This window comes from Mustela nigripes, chromosome X (genome assembly GCF_022355385.1).
Source record: "Mustela nigripes isolate SB6536 chromosome X, MUSNIG.SB6536, whole genome shotgun sequence".
NCBI classification, from domain to species: Eukaryota; Metazoa; Chordata; class Mammalia; order Carnivora; family Mustelidae; genus Mustela; species Mustela nigripes.
The window spans coordinates 32,510,396-32,528,269 of record NC_081575.1 but is presented as its reverse complement, the minus strand read 5'-3'; the positions used below and the strand labels follow the sequence as shown (position 1 = coordinate 32,528,269).

The 17,874-nt window shown below is 34.7% G+C and overlaps 1 protein-coding gene across 1 annotated transcript in view; it reads left to right on the top strand.

Annotated features, from left to right (window-relative positions):
- SLC6A14 (solute carrier family 6 member 14) overlaps positions 1-17,201 on the top strand; it is a 26,308-nt gene extending 9,107 nt beyond the window's left edge. The window contains exons 7-14 of the mRNA XM_059385485.1: positions 1,518-1,658; positions 6,699-6,927; positions 8,327-8,452; positions 9,776-9,894; positions 10,444-10,543; positions 10,808-10,917; positions 13,670-13,837; positions 14,809-17,201. Of these exons, the coding sequence (XP_059241468.1) occupies positions 1,518-1,658; positions 6,699-6,927; positions 8,327-8,452; positions 9,776-9,894; positions 10,444-10,543; positions 10,808-10,917; positions 13,670-13,837; positions 14,809-14,955 (1,140 nt within the window). The 3' untranslated portion in view covers positions 14,956-17,201. The remainder of the gene's footprint in view (positions 1-1,517; positions 1,659-6,698; positions 6,928-8,326; positions 8,453-9,775; positions 9,895-10,443; positions 10,544-10,807; positions 10,918-13,669; positions 13,838-14,808) is intronic.
- Positions 17,202-17,874: the final 673 nt, after the last annotated feature.

Sequence of the window (17,874 nt, the reverse complement as noted above, 5' to 3'; positions counted from 1 at the left end):
AATCTGCCTTATTCTTATAAGAAAGTAAGCTAGAGAAAAGGCAATGTTATGAAGAAAATCATAGAACACACATTTACAGGACTGTATTTACTGAAGAAAAAAAATCCTCGTCTACGTGGACCCACACAGTTCAAGCCTGTGTTGTTCAGGAGTCAGCTGTACTTCTGTAAGTTGGTCCCCGCTACTAATACAGCATTCAGAGGCTCGAGTACCTAGTTTAAAATTGTGTCACCTATTATACAAATAAAAATCTTGGATGGAATTATATATTGCAGTGTTTGGTTTGAAGTCTAGATTCTCGTTATATAGGTTTAGTGTCAGGATTCCTTCAATGAGAGAGAGGAAAAAAATTCAAATATGCAGTCATTCTCTTTAAGCTGGCCAGAATTGACTCAGAACCCTCTTTTCAGTGAAAAGTCCTCTTCTGGAAAACCTGTTTTCCCCCTTTATTGCTTTATTTTTTAAACTTTCCTGAGAGAATCATGGCAATTTCAGGGAACAACATGAAATTTTCTCTGAGAACAGTTGTACGCTACCCAGAAAATGAGTATTTATGGGTAACTACTAGACTGAAGTCCCCTTAAAGATGAAAGGCAGGAGTAACTGTGGCTGCTATCTTTGTATTCTGGATATAATATCTAGCGCGTTCAGTTAATGCTGAATTATGGAGACACTCTGTTTAGATCAAAGAAATATAGTGGGCCTCACAAAGTCAGTGGAAACTTTCCAAAATAATGTTTCAGTTGCACATTTTTGAAACCTGTGGTTCCTTTTTGACGTTAATATTGAAATAATCCATTAAAGGCCATTTGCCTAGGTGATTAATTTTTATTGATCTCTGGATGACTTTAAATTGTCTCCTTGGGCATATTATCAAACATAGGACATCTATGGATCAAAGAAATTGTCCACATTAATGAAAAGCCGGCCTCAAGGGCAATCTGCTCATCTGGAACCGTGGGTTATCCAGGATCCAAGTACACTGCAATGTGTGTTATCAAACTGTCTTAATGGTTGCTCTAAGTGTTCGGTATTCACTTTAATCAACGTTCATGGGATTTGGACATCTACTAGGAGATTATGTTCCTCCTCCTTGGGGACTGAATATATACTAACTATCGCAGGTATAAAATCATTTCCCTTCCCACCTCAATGCAGTAATTTACCAAGAAGTGATATTCAGTCCCTTCAGACATTTATAAAGACACATTTAGGAAAGCACTCTACCTCAATTCCCAGTTACCATGGCTGATGTACTGTGTATTTACAACGTGAACTCAGGAAATACTGCTTCATACATCAGAGTGTTTTGAAAAGGGATCATCAGAGAGTGGGGAGAAGAGAAAGAGAAAATGATGCCAGTTTGGGTAATGGTATCGCCAGGTTTATCAAGAACCTATGAAATCTTTAATACTTTATTCTACTAATGTTAACTGGTTAATGACTTTGTTCATATACAATTATATAATGGGCCTTACAAGTTTAACTTACTCACCTCTGGTTGTTTTTCTTTGTAGGTGGTATATTTCACAGCCATTTTCCCCTATGTTGTCCTGCTCATCCTTCTAATCCGGGGGGCGACTCTGGAGGGTGCATCGAAAGGCATTTCTTACTATATTGGAGCACAGTCAAATTTTACAAAACTTAGGGAAGCCGAGGTAAGACTTCATTTGGATTTCAAATGATCTGAGGAGGTAAACCTTAAAATCCAACACTGAAAATCTTTGGTTGCATATGAGTGTCATCATGTTGTCGTTGGCAAAGGAATAATGCAGTTAAATGTATTGGTGTTTCTGTCCACAGGAAGTCCCATGGAGCTATTTAACATGACACTAGTGCTTTCCTTTTAGAAGTGAGATAATCATTTTTAGCAGTAAGGTTTTAAAAGTCATATTATTCATATAACTGATTCTATTTGACCAAAAGCATTTGAGGCGTGTTAATCTGACAAAGCACCTTTCACGTTGGGACACCGACCTACAAGTTGATGACTAGTATAGTGAGACTTCTTGGATAAACTCAAGAGATCTCAAGATTATAGGTGAAAGCCTAATGGTCTAAGACATATTTTCATTGTCTTCCAAAGTTAATATCCCCAAGTTAAGATCAAAGTGTCCTTAATGGGTTAGGAAGTTAAACCACAACTTTGAAATGAATGAAGCATTCCATAAATGAAACTGTTACTTGCCGTGAATATGAATTGGGTAACCCTCTTGTAACTTTAGTCTATCACCAGGTAATGGCTGTGTGTATTAGAGATACATAAAATCTTTTACACTTTTGACTGCAGAGACCACATAGATTCAGTGTACTCTATATAGGATGGTTCTATTCGCACAGCCCAAGAATGGTTTCACTCTGTCAGTAATCCCATCACATTCTTGGCACACATTATGCTTCTGGCCAACTAAAACACCAGGTCTTACGCTAAAGTCAAGGAACACTATGTTACTATTATTTTCCTAACTAGCAGTGCTATCCAAAATGGATATTGATTCTTTGAGGAACTGGTGCTAATTTCCAGCAATTTGCCTTTTTCTAAATATTTACAATCTGGATATTTATTTTTTTTTAAGATTTTATTTATTTAGAGAGAGATCATGTAGGGGGAGGAGCGGAGTAAGAGAACCTCAAGCTGATTCCACATTCAGCATGAAGCCTGACCCTGGGCTCGATCTTATGACCCTGAGATCATGACCTGACCAAAGTCAAGAGTCCAAGGCTTAAGCCACTAAGCTACCCAGGCACCCCAGAATCTGGATATTTAATTATTTGTTGTAGAATTTTTCTGGTAATCAGTTTTTAGTCATGGCAATCCAGCCTTTACATTTTTTTTTTTTTTGAAAACTTCTTTTCAAAAAATTGGTTTCCTATACCCAAATAATTTTCACTCAGTAATTAACCACAACAGACTTAAATTATTTTAGACTATGAACTTTTATTATTTTAGTCTTGGAGATTAGTGTAGTTTGATGTGTCCACAGGCCATTTGTTTATTTCTTCATTTATCTTGGGCCTCACATCTTTTAACCTTGTTTGTTAATATCTTCCCAACTCGAAGACCATTTTCCATGATGAATAAGAAACAAATAAAATGGAAGCTGGGATTCATCATCTTCTCTCTGTTAGGTTGTTAAACAAGATAAAATATTAATTAATGCACTTACAAAATGATATACTATTATATAAATATGAGCACACGGTGATTTCAATCATTGCTATTATATTATGCCCTACTATTATTAATGCAACATTTTCCCCAGAAGTGGACCTCCATTTTATTTAAACTTCTTAACTTTGGGCACAGGTGAAATGCCCCTTTGATAGTCTTTAAGTGACTATTCCAAGCCTCAGATCACCTGAGCTTTGTAGTTCCTGAAAACTTTATACGATTATTTTAAATTGGTCTATTTCAATGTCTCTGTTACCTTTAAAATATCAGACCTAAACCTAAAGTTCCCTTGGAAACATACAATTTAATCCTCCCTCCTCTTCACCCTGATACAGTACTTCCCCATTCCTTCTTTGGGTTTGCTGATAATGAGAATTTTTTCCTATATCTTTTTTAATTTCTCACAATCCATATTCTGAGCATGGGATCATAAATATATACTTTTTCCTTTTCTTTGGCTATCTGAACTTTGTTACAATCTTTAGGAGAGCAGAGAATCATACAAATTTATAGTAAGAAGTGTCTTCTGGTCTTCAGTGATTATTTCACTAATGCCTTCATTTTACAGTGATGACACTGACACCCAGATTCACGTGTAGTTAAGTTTACACATCCAGTTTGTGCATCTTGAATTAAGATTTTCTAATCTCTAAATTAGTAATTTTGTATATAGCTATGAGATTGATAGATATGGAGATTAGAACTATGTTTGGAATTTTGCTTCACTTTATTTGCTACCTAGGTACACATCTTGGTCTGCAGCAGCATTTTGATAGAACCCAGACCTGCTACATCAATTTCCAGCTCCCCCTAACTCACATATGAATACAAAATGTATCAAGTAAAAGCAGCTGAGAGATCAACATAAGCATGTTGTTCATCTCTTAATATGTGCCTAAGAAACAAGAGCATTTTCTTTGTAATGATTTTGTTATAAGTGAAATTACATCTATCTATTTCTTCTTCCTGTCCATCCATCCATCCATCCATCCACTTTGCTTTCTACTGGTTGCCTGCCAGTATAAAGCAATTATAATGTAATAATAATCTAATATCAAGCTGTATTCTGAAGACCTAGTAAATTTTACTCTCTCACAACTTATATTTCTATTGAAATTGGAAATAGATTACATACCTTTCCAGGGGGAAATTATAGTTTTTAATTTCCGTAAAAGAAATTGAGTATCATTTTATGATCATTTTCCATAATAATAGCTACCATTGAACATGCTAATTGCTTTACATATGCTATCTTATTCAATTATCACATCATTCTTAGTACACTTTTATCATCACTATCATCATCTTCATCATCTCCATTTCACAGAAGAACAAACAGGCTTAAAAATGTTAGATAAATTGAAGTCAAGGAGAGTAAGTCATTCTTTTTGACTCCAGAGTTAGAGCTCTTTGTCGCCATGTTATATTGCCTGCTCTTCACTGAGCAGTCCTGTTTTTCAATGGACTAAAAAACAAACAAAAAAATAACACTTTTGCCCAAATCTTTGGCAATATATTTGAAATCTACACAATTAGGTTTTCTCTTTCGTATTGTTATATCAACAGAATTTCACTGTTAATATGGATTTGCTTAGATTCATTTCTAAGATTATTGTCCTTTAGGCAAAGATACAGGAGGGGTAAACTGTAAGAGGCTGACTAGTAAAAGGCTCGGATTAGATGGAGTGAGGGAGAGGCCACTTAAGGAGTTGAGGCCTGGCTCCGTGAGGCTCTAATCCAACAAACATGATGAGGGAACTAGTGATCTAAATATATCATCATTCTTCAAAAATTACCTAGTATTGTCCTTGTTAAGAATGAATATGTATCTCTCATCTCTAAATTGGTATGAAGAGTCAATAGAATTTTAATCAGATTGACAGCACAGTTTTCCTTAGATCTCGAGAATGGATTGTAAAATTTACGTGAAAGAGAAAAAGGAAAAAAAAGGGGTTTCTGACGAAGGAAGACTTGTCCTACCAGATATGAAATAATATTATAATGCTATAGGAATTAAAATAATGTGGTGTTAGCATATAGACTTATAGGCCAGTGGAACAGTAGTCTCAAATAGATTCATGAACATTTGGAACTTGCTATGTGGCAGAGGTGGCAATGCAGATCAATGGGGAAAAGATGGACTATCTACTTCAGATAACTGACATCCAAGTGATGTAATTGGTAGTATCAATTATCCTTAGACAACTGATACTCCATTTAGAAAAGAAAATGAATTGGGCTTTCCACTTTAATATGTCTGTGTCATTTTTTCAGGTTAATTGAGGATAATATGAACAAAGCTTTAAATATTTTAGAAGAAAATGTAGGAAAGTATCTATGATCTTTGGCTAAAGATGTCTTTTTAAGTCAGAGAAATCAAGGACAATACATTAAAGCAAAGATGGGCACCTTTAGTTACATTAAAACAACGATAAAATCTTTGGCTCATCAAAGGTCACAATGTTAAGAGGCAAAAAGAGTAAGCCACAAATTAGGAGGAACAATAACATATATAACAGACAAAGGATTAGAACCCAGCATGAGTAAAGAATTTCTAGAGATTAAAGAAGACAAATAACCCAAACAAAAAATCGGCAAAAGACGTGAGCAGGAATTTTACAAAGAAAAAAAAAAAAAACCTGTGGAATAGAAAGACATTAAAACATACTAAACCTTGTAAGTAATTAGGGTAATGAAAACTCTCATTTGACAGCCACCAGACTGGAAAATGTTAATTCTGACTAATATTGGCAAGCATGTGAAGGAATGGGAGCTCTCACACCTAGCTGGTGAGGGTCCAAAGCAATAGAATAATGTGGCAATATTTCATGAAAGAGAAGATGCGTATACTCTTCGACATCATCACAGTTCCTCAGCTCGGTATGAGGAGACACATACGGGAATACTTACAGCTACATTATTTTTAATAGCAGAATATTGAGCCACCTCAATGTTCCTCAGCAGGATAGAGGATGATCTGTGGTATATACAGTGGGGCAACACGGCAGTGAAAAAAACATGTCCCAAACTACATATATTTAGCTAAACCACGTGAATTTGTCTATATTTTTCAGTTTTGACACAAAATTGAAATTTCATACAGTTCAAACTGAAAACGAGTAATGCTCATACAATACTGAATGAAAAGAGGCAAGGTATATAGGTTTACATGCATGAAGAAAACTTTTCTATCAACTCCAGATTATGAAAAGCTAAATACCATATTGTTTTGGGTTTACATGTTTCTAGGGTAAAAATCTAAAGGAAAAGGAGGAAATGAAAAACTCAAGAGTCAGGATAGCGGTTAGCACTGGAGGGGGAAGGGTGATCTATCTGATCATAAGGGGGCGCTGGGGGGCTTCCAAAGACTGGGAACATGTCATTTTTTAAGCTGAGCAGTGGGTTTGGTTTTTTGGTGCTTATTTCATTGTTATTTGTATTTATTCATTTGTATATATGAAGTCTTTTGTAGAAGTAAAAAATTTAAAGTGTATGTTTTTAAAGATGAAATTATCTTCTCTTATAGGTTTGGAAGGATGCTGCCACTCAAATATTTTACTCCCTTTCAGTGGCTTGGGGTGGCTTAGTTGCTCTATCATCTTATAATAAGTTCAATAACAACTGCTTCTCAGATGCTATTGTAGTTTGTTTGACAAACTGCCTCACTAGTGTGTTCGCTGGATTTGCTATTTTTTCTATATTGGGACACATGGCTCATATATCTGGAAAGGAAGTCTCTCAAGTCGTAAAATCAGGTATGTGGTGCTATACATTAATAACTTTGATTAATTTCGTGTAGCTCATTTAAGAAACACTTATATAACTTGTGGCAATTTACTTAAAGCACTCAAGCAAGGTTTAGGGTGTTGCATTTTCTTTCTCATGTCCTCTTATATAATTTGATTACTTTAATGATGTAATAATTTTTAGATGGTTGGAGAAAGCAGGGCTCTATTAGGGAACAATTGTTTAAGAAGATAATTTTCTGAATTTTGTGTAGTCCTTAATATGAATTGCTTACTGTACAAGTGTCAGGCATCATGGATCCATTTACATGTGTTTTCATTTAATGTATGTATGTATGTATATACGTGTGTGTATTCATATATCTATGACAGCACAAGAGCATATATGTGAGTGTGTGTGTGTGTATTCCCCCATGTACAAGTGCAACCTTGGGTCTGAATTTTTAAAACACATTAATATCATATAGATAGAAACCCAGGTAAACTTGAATGTCCAGCTGTGTTCAGCTTTAAAGGAATCTGAATAATGAACTTCCTGACTTTAAAGACATTAGCTAGGGATGCTTAATTTTCTGGCTAAGATTCTTAGGAAAAGAATTCTCGTGCTCTTGGTGGTAGGAATCCCTCATTAAATTTTTTTCATGGGCAGGATCATTTGATGGCAGAATGTTAGGACTACATAAATTCGTGTCCAGCATGTCTTACAGATTAAATCATTGGAAGTGACAGAGCCTAGACTGAAGGTCATTCTTCTGACTCCTAGGTCAGTCCTCTGGGAGTCTGGAGAAACTTAAAATACTTAAAAAAACAAAGTATCACATAATATGATTGAAAAAAGAATTAAAACACCTCTAACAATAATGTGCATGAAATAGAAAATAAGATTCCACCTCTAGTTTTGTTATACACCATTTTGCAAGTGTCCATATATGAATTAAAATGGCACTACGGCTAGTGATTCTGGGTGAACATTTGGAGAGACAGCTGAAGACTAAAAAGGTAGTTCCGTAAGTAGAGCTTTCTTGATAATGTGATTCTCTTAAAATTTCTAGGCTTAATTTAGGTTTCTGGAGTTTAAGACAGTTGTTACTCTTTATGAGTCTCTAAAAAAAATGAAATAGGTGAAACAAAATCATTGAAATAGTTAAGATTTCTTATGTGAGCAATGTACCATTTACAAAATTCATCTCACTAGCTTAATTCACATCACATGCTCACATTATCACTTCGTTGAACAATCAAGTCAAATATTTTAAAAAGTGCGAGTGAAATAGTTGCCCGAGAATGTGTCTCATGGATTGTGTTGCCAAATTAAAATGTAATTTTTCTAGTATCTTATTTTGAAAATGTTCAAATGTGTGAGCTTTTTGGCAACTAATTTAAGTGAAGTGTCATACATTTTTCTTAGGTTTTGATTTGGCGTTCATTGCTTATCCAGAAGCTCTAGCCCAACTCCCAGGGGGGCCATTTTGGTCCATATTATTTTTCTTCATGCTTTTGACTTTGGGTCTCGACTCTCAGTTTGCATCCATTGGTAAGTAATGCTCCCAGTGTTACCATATCCCTCTTCTATTTTACTTGTGTTTCCTCTACTTAAAAACATCCTTTTCTTACCCTTGTTGTCCCCATTAGCTTTTACTCTTAGAATCTGAAAATTCTTTTTAACTCGATTTTAAATACCGAAAAGTACAAAGCACTCATGCAGTAGTTACCACAAAGAAACACTTATTAATATTTTATATTTGCCTCAGAAATGAAATTGAAGTCCCCTCTGTTTCTCTCCCTAATACGATTCACATTTCTTCCTTCCTAGAAGCAACTGTCACCATGGCTTATGTGTGTTATCCAGTCCATGTCCGTATCTGTTATATATGTATCCATAAATAACATATAAATGTTGTCACATAAATGTGAAGTTTCATAACACATGTATCATTCTGACCCTTTTTTACATGTATTGTGAATCTGTGTTGATATAATACTCATATAGATTGAGCTAATTCATAGTCTTTTGCCATAATGATGGGCATTTGGGTCATTTCCAATTCTGACAAATGAAACATGCTACTGCAATGATTATTTTTGCACGTGGCTCTATGTACATATAGGGAATTTCCCCCATGGTACACACCTAGACGTTCCAAAACATTATTCATCAGATCAGTCTTACATAACACACTTTAATAATTGACTAAGATACAGTATAAAGTCTGGGCTCCTCCAGTTGACTTTCAAAGCCTTGGAAATTTCAGCTTGTATCTTAATCCTCTCACCCCCGCATCCTTCTGTTTTCAGTCAGTACTTTGTTTCATGAACATATTTATTTCTTAAACCTAGAAGGCCTTTCTGTTTCCATGCCATTTATTCAAATATTCACCTTTTTAAAAAGTTCTCCTAGAATTCTTCCTTTCCCATAATCCTCTTTCAAACTACATCAGCCCTCAGGGATCTGTTACCTTGTAGTTATTATCAAAACCTTGTAAAGCAGACTAAAAACAACAAAGAAAGAGAGCAGCATTTGGTTTTTATCTGAACCAACAACTGGTGACTGCCAAGAGAGAGAACCCTATGGATTTTTAAAAGCAAGGGGTAGGCACTGGGTGTGATAGGCAACTGATGAATCACTGAACTCTACCTCTGAGACTAGTTAATTGAATTTAAATAAAATAAAACTTAAAAATAAATACAGAAAGCACTTCATTTAGGGGAAAACAAACAAACAAACAAAAGGAATAGGACCCAGAGTATATTTTCAGCATATATTTGTAAATTTGATTAATAGAAGTTGAATTATTTGATTAAAATTACTGGCAAATGAGTTGACCTATGACATGTCATTTTTTTTCCCCTTCTGAAGAAACAATTACGACAACAATTCAAGATTTATTTCCCAAAGTGATGAAGAAAATGAGAGTTCCTATAACTTTGGGTTGCTGCTTGGTTTTGTTTCTCCTTGGTCTCGTCTGTGTAACTCAGGTATTACTACAGTATTTTTTCATAGACAAATCATTAGTTGCAATGTACTTAATAATCTAAATGAGGAAAACAAACGCTCAACAGGATGTTAGAGACAAGTCCAAGTCTGACTCCGCTCAGGATTTTCTGATTTTTAGCCCAGAGTTTTTCCCCATTGCAGTACATTTCGATAGCTAAGTATACTATGAAGAGGGCAGGAGACCCAATAATGGACAATTCCCCAATTACAATTAAAGTTATAGACTTTAAACACATACTGTATTTTTTGGCAACTACCACACAGCACACAGACACTGCATATCATTTTGACCAACTATTCTCAATGCTTTTTTCCCCAGTGACTCAGTATAGGATGAAAGGTGCATCCTTTTTGATATTTAAAGCCACATTTGTGTTTACGTTTGAAAATACTCCTTTTTCACATCTTAGCACAGGTGAAACCAAGAAGCACATGTTAAGGTCAAATGAATAGATTTGATATAAAGACTTCATCAGTCATAAAAATAATTAAAAATATACTTAGATGTAATTTTTTTTTTTTTTTTGTAGGCTGGAATTTACTGGGTGCATCTGATTGACCACTTCTGTGCTGGATGGGGCATTTTGATTGCGGCTATACTGGAAATAATAGGGATCATCTGGATTTATGGTACATAGTAACTACAGAATTATCTACACATCTTATTAAAATAATTTAGTGTGATTATTTTTATTATGTTTACTAAAGTCGTAAAGTAGAATATTACTGGAAAAATTGATTAGGAATAAAATGTAGTTAAAGGTGTGTACTTCATTGCTATAGTATAAGAAAATGTTTAGACAGAAAGATAATTTGGGGCCACAATGATTAATGGAGGAAAACATGAGCAAGAACTGAATACACTTTTTTTTTTTTTTTTTTTTTTGGTCTAAGGCGGGAACAGATTTATTGAAGATATCGAAATGATGATTGGAGCAAAAAGGTGGATATTCTGGCTATGGTGGAGAGCCTGCTGGTTTGTCATTACACCTCTTCTTCTGATTGTAAGTATTAGTATGTCATGAATTTGGTACCAATGATATGTATATATTTGAACATTTCTAAGATAAACTTGAATAATTCAAATTGAAGACAATAAGGCAAACTAGTATCATAAATTAACGACTTCCAACTTTTGCTTTATGACTGCAAGTTGCCTCAGTTAAAGCGCCTTTGCAGTATTGTCTTTGAGGCTCTAGGTTTAAACACTTACAATTTGAGAAAATGAACAGGCTCCTATAGACTTAAAGGTCTTACGTACTTAAAAATTATTAGTAGAGGGGTGCCTGGGTGGCTCAGTGGGTTAAGCCGCTGCCTTCGGCTCAGGTCGTGATCTCGGGGTCCTGGGATCGAGTCCCGCATCGGGCTCTCTGCTCCACAGGGAGCCTGCTTCCCTCTCTCTCTCTCTGCCTGCCTCTCCAACTACTTGTGATTTCTCTCTGTCAAATATTAAATAAAATCTTTAAATAAATAAATAAAAATTATCAGTAGAATAAATAAAAATAAATAATTTGTCTGCCGTTCCCTAAAAAGTATGCTGAGTTATCTGCAATGTTCCTAAGTTCTCTGCTAAGGCCCAGTGATCTAAATCTTCAAGGCCTGTGATCTAAATATACTAACTGCGGAGCACCTGGGTGGCTCAGTGGATTAAGCCACTGCCTTCAGCTCAGGTAATGATCCCAGGGTTCTGGGATCGAGCCTCGAATTGGGCTCTCTGCTCTGCGGGGAGCCTGCTTCCTCCTCTCTGCCTGCCCCTTGCTGACTTGTGATCTCTGTCTGTCAAATAAATAAATAAATAAAATAAATCTTAATAAATAAATATACTAATTGCTAAGAAACACTCACATTTTAATGCATTATTTTTTTTCCTTATGGGAGGGATTTGCTATCTGAAATTACTAAAAGAAACTCACCCCTTTCAACAGAGGCAATAGTTTATGTTAAATTCAACAGTTGGTGCTATTTATGAACTGAGGGAAAGAGAGACCCGGCATATAGACATGATGTCGTTAAATAACACTTCAGGGCAGTCAATAATAAAATAAACACTTAATAGGATGGAGAATTACTGCAATGGTGGAGGCGTGGGAGTCACAAAGCTTCACAGAGGATGTGTTTTGGTTCTCATTGTCTCCATGCCTCAGAGCTTTTCCCAGGAAAGGACATTAAATAATTTGATCCAGAATTTGCTTCACACCTGAAGTATTATTGTTGTTTTAGAGGGTGTTAAGTTTATTTTTTCTCATATTTTTTAAGGTCAGCTTCAAGCAGGGAGAAGTTTGGGACTGGATGTACTGAATTAAAATATTTTGGATGCTCCATATTCTAACTAAATGATTTAGACAGTGGTATTAAAGATTGTTTTCCTCTTCTGACAATTCCCCATAATAAAATAAACCCTTTATCAATTAAGAAGCTCTCACTAGATGTTTTAGCCAGCTAGTTTTTATTGACTATATAGCTTTGACAACTGGATTTAATTTCAAATGTAAAAGCATTAAATATTAAATGGTATACATTATCATCTATTTTGTATAAAAGGATGTGAAGTCATAGGTACTCCAGCATCCCTCATCCATTCTCTTGTAGCTATGTAAAAAATTATGGTAACTGGGAAATACATCTAAATTACTGTAATTAAGTAGGATTAATCTATTTTAAAATTAAACTCGAATATCTATTTGATAAAAATTCTTACATTCCATTTCCTCACTTTTAGTAAAACCTAGACAGTTAATAATTTAGAGAAACTACTAGATGACTCTGGTTCTTGTTTACTTTCTTTTGTTTGCTTTACAGATTTCTAAATAATTAGTTTTAATGCTGCAACATGTCTAGTAGGTTTCTTTTTAAAAGATTTTATTATTTATTTGACAGACAGAGATCACAAGTAGGCAGAGAGGCAGGCAGAGTGGGGGGAGGGGGGAGCAGGCTCCCTGCTGAGCAGAGCGCCTGATGTGGGGCTCCATCCCAGGACTGAGATCATGACCTGAGCCTAAGGCAGAGGCTTTAACCCACTGAGCCACCCAGGCGCCCAACTAGTAGGTTTTTTTAAAGAGACCTTTTGTTTGTTTGTTTGTTTTTTGCCTTGGCTTACAAATTTTTTCCTTGTTAAGATTCAGATTTCACTGTTTTACCCAGTGAGTTTGTTTTTCTCTCAAAGAGAGGCTGGAAGTGAAGTGTGCTTTAGCAAATATGCACCAGTAGCGTGTGAGTGTGTCTGTGTTTTGGGTGTGGAGTAAGGGGTGCTCTGTGCAGTGGGAAATAATAGAAACATCTGCTAAGCAAGGAGCAAAGCATTTTCACTAAAGGGTACTTTATGTTTTCCTTGAATTTATATGCTGGCTAGCTTATAGCATAGAATAAAACCATACTGTTATAAGTGAAAGTTAAAAGTTCATTTGTGCAAATTGTTCAGATATTATTTTATTTTCAATCTGAAATATTTCATGGTAAAGTAGTTTATTGAAAAACATGTTGGACCAGTATTTCTATCTTTTATAAATATATGGAGGTGCTCATTTTGGAAGAATCTTTTCAAAGCCAAATGCAAGTTATTTAGATCAGTTCATTTAGTATTATCTTCTGGCTAGTTACTGGATTATCTTAGTTGCTTGACTATATCTCCATTTTAATTGCTTTTGATAGACTATTTCTAAGGAATGGGATTAAATTCTTAATCATTAGTGCAATTGAAATCATTAGGGCAACAAAGTCTAATCTTCAGCATTGTCTCTTCATATTTTACTTTCACAGGCAATTTTGATCTGGTCACTGGTGAAATTTCATAGGCCCGAGTATGCCAAAATTCTATACCCTGACTGGGGAGTTGCTCTAGGCTGGTGTATGATTATTTTCTGCATTATTTGGATTCCAATTATGGCCGTCATAAAAATAATTCAAGCTGAAGGAAATATCTTTCAAGTAAGCACATTTATATTATTTATACCTTATAGAAAGCCCTTATCAAAGTGAAGATTACTCATATGGTGGTAATATGGGATTATGAACCTTTAGGCAACTTCTACACCTGGTATAATCATCTCATTACCATGTGCATAGCATAGCTTTATGCCACGTATCTATTTGCGTGTCTCATACTAGCCTCTAAACTCCTTCAGGGAGAGTCTTACGTTGCTTGCTGCTACATCCTCAGGCACTATGAGAGTGCTTAGCATGTAGAAGTTATATTTATACTTGTACTGAGTTGTCCCTGAGGATGGTGCAAAGCAAATGAACATTTTGCTTTATATCTATAATCTTCAAATACATTGTCTGGTTATGATACATGTGCTCATTGTGTTTAGACTGGAAAAAAACTGGTAAATTATTTCAAACCCAGTCTAGACCCCAAGTGACCCTTCTTGCATGGAGGTGTAGGCAGATGGAGTTGATTATGACATCTCACTAGGACAATGACGAGGATAAATTCTCAGGAGTCAAATTTTTAGATAATTTCCCAAGCCCACCCTGATCAATGGTTTGACCCTGGAGCTCCCTTAGTTTGGTTCTTGAAACCTCCCAAGTATACACTTGTTTAAATCCTCACCTAACCCTCCCTCTAGGGGCAGGACAGAAATGTCAGACAATTCAGTGAAAATATGTGGATTGATTCCGTTGTTTAAAGGCTCATACACTTTCTTTTAAAATAATTTACATATTCATCAGTTATTCTGGTTTCGTAGTTCATGTAATTCTTGTTACGGTTAAATTTGGGTATCTTTTTTTTTAGTATACTCTATTAAAAATTCTGATGAACACTTCTTTTTTTTTTAACGTTTCTATGGTTCCTATTTCATTTTGGTTAGCAAAGAAACTTAATAATATGGTTTGGTATTTGCTTGTTTACAGATTATAACACTTATGGTCTGAAACAAGTTTTTTTTTCTTTTTAGCGCATTGTAAACTGCTGCAGACCAGCTTCTAACTGGGGTCCATACCTGGAACGACATCGTGGGGAGAGATATAAAGATATGGTAGATCCTAAAAAAGAGACTGACCATGAAATACCTACAGTTAGTGGCAGCAGAAAACCAGAATGAAATCCAATTTTTAAAAATATTTGGTCATACAATGTGATTATTTTAGAACAGAGGAAAATTTTATTTATTTTTATGTTAACTTAGTAGAAAAATGTATATACTATGCTCAAGATAGTGTAAGCTTTCCCCCCCATTTATTAAGAATGTAATATAATGTGAATCTACTAATATTTAACAATGTGATTATTATATTTTTTAGATTATCTATCTGTATAACACACATATAGCTGTCTCTGTGTCATAGTAACACTTTTGTAAATATTACCTTATTTTTCTAACATACCGAATACTTTATTTTGAGCCAGTTATTTAGAAAATTGTTATATTTTCTATTATATAAGTTTTAAAATACAATTTGCTTATATTTTCTTAGTATACAATCTTTCTTTTCCATAAAGCTGGGGAAAATAAACCAGTATATTTAAAAAAAACCTTCACACAAAAAAGTGTTTAAATTGAAGGCCTCATTTAACTAGAAATGCTATACAATAGATGAAAAGATGTACTGTATATATGAGCACTGTAGTTTAATACTTTTGATCCAAATATATCTAAAATTTTGCTTTTTCTATGTGAACTTAGTGGTTATTGTTCTTTACTTACAAATAGTGAAACAAGACAGGAAAATAAGAATTCTATGGCCAGTAAATGATAAATCTAGCAAATGGAATCCTGGAGCTTTGAGTACTTCTTGCCCCAAATAATGTCTTCCTTAGGTTATACTTGGAAGAATATGTCTCCCACCTAATTTCTACTGTTTCACAAAATTAAGAGTTGTTAATTGTGCTCTCTGAAATCTAGATTTCCAAATAGAACATGGGACAAAATACTAATGAGGAGATGACTTTCAATCAAATCTAAGATCTTACGATGGTAATATATCATTAATAGATCAGGTAAAATGATTTTTGTCTTATTTGAGTAAGTTTCTACTTACAGGTGATAATTTATTGACACACTTAAAGGAGATAAACTTGTCAAACTTGTCAAGTATGAGAGAAGGCAAATTACAAAATCCTATGTCCCAGTTTCATTTAAAAAAGATAATGAAAACGTGTCATTAATAGGCTTATATGTTGATATTATTGACCACTGGTTTAAACATCAGAGCCTAGGATAGTGAACAGTGCCTAAATATGTAAGAAACTTCTCAGCTGTTCTTAAGGCTCTTATCCTGGGCTTCAGAGAACATATGAAACCAACATTATACACAATATTTTTCCATGTGAATGTGTACATGCATTTTTCTAGGGAGAGAGTCTTGAGTTTTCATAAGAATACCAAAGAGATCTGTGACTCAAAAATGTTTAAGAACCACATATACTACTACTTCTGGCTTTTTGTCCTCAGCAAGTGAGGAATAAACCTTAATTTCTGATACCTTTTAAATTTCTTTTCCTCTTCCCTTTGATCAAAGATTAAAGGAGTAAGGGATTAATGTATTTGTATTTAATTTATACTGGTAATTTATTTTGGGGAGAAGGGGCACAAAGGTAGGTAAACGGGCCTATAATGGAACCACCTCAGTGAGCTATGTACACATATATAAAATGAACCTGTGTGTTAGATATTCTGAGGATTCTGAGGGTAAGTCAAATGCCATTAGTGAACTTCAACAGATTGTTAATTCCTCGGTTACACTGGATTTTATAAAATATTTGAAATAGATGACTGACTAGAGTTAAGAAACACTTTTTCTTCATTTTAACCCATATTACATTACACGCATTCTATCATTCTATTTTGGTGCTATCTGGGGTGTCAATTTTCCACCCAATAGAAAAAGGTATGCCCTTTTCTATAGGTGATTCTTGTAATTCAGGGAAGATTTAGGCACATTTCTATCAAATTGGTAGAGGAGAGGGTGATGGGGAAGAAAACCCCTTCAAGAGTTGACTACAAAGAGTGAAGAGTTTGTGTGACTATCTTCGTAAGTGTCTAAGGCCAGATCTTAACAGTGCCTGGCATATTTTAGGGTGCTCAATGATAGCTCTTATTACAGATTTGACAGTGGTAAGAGAGTATTCTGTATAATAGAGTTCCATCAAATCCCATTTACTTGAATGCAAAAAGACATCTGCAATATTGTGTTGTACACCAAAACTATTTTTCACGTGTGAGTGAAATGGAAATCACCATATCTCAACTATATTCTTTTTGCTGTAGCTTATTTTTTAATGCAAAACTTAGGAACTGTTTCTTTCTCTACTGTACTTTCATTCCTTCCCCAGTAAAACATATATATATATATACACACACACATATATGTTTATACATGTTTATAAACTTGTCAAACTTGTATATATATATATATATAAAATATATAAATGTGTAATTATATAAAATATGTAATCGATTCTTTAAATGTCAGTAAAAGCAAATTGATAAATGTCTGGATTTTGTACCTGACTTGGCATCCCCTCCCCCCTTTTCAACAATTCATTTGGTATAAACACGTATAATCAAATGAATTCACTCAAAGTGCCTTTAATGATTGCCTTCACTGTTATGACATTCTCTAAGCCTGTCAGATTTCCAGTTAACTAATGCACCATTTAAGCCCTTGATAACTAGGAAATGTTCCAATTCAGCCAGCTTGTATTCCACGATCCTGAGGTTTACCAGTATTCGCTTCTGCATGGTTATCATGTGTGGGGAATTAATTAAGATATCCCGAGAGAGGCTGATGACTGAAAGACTCTTATCAGTATTGCTCTTAGTTGACCCAGTAGAAGAGGTTGGTCTTACTAGTGCAAGAGAAGTCGAATTTGATGACATTTCACCAACGCTGCTCTGTAAGGGAAGAAAATTATACATATGTAGTTTATTGAATTTAGCAATTTCCAAATACAATTGACCTTTGAACAAGGAGGGGGCGTTAAAGACATCGATTCTCTGTATAAAAACCTATGTATAACT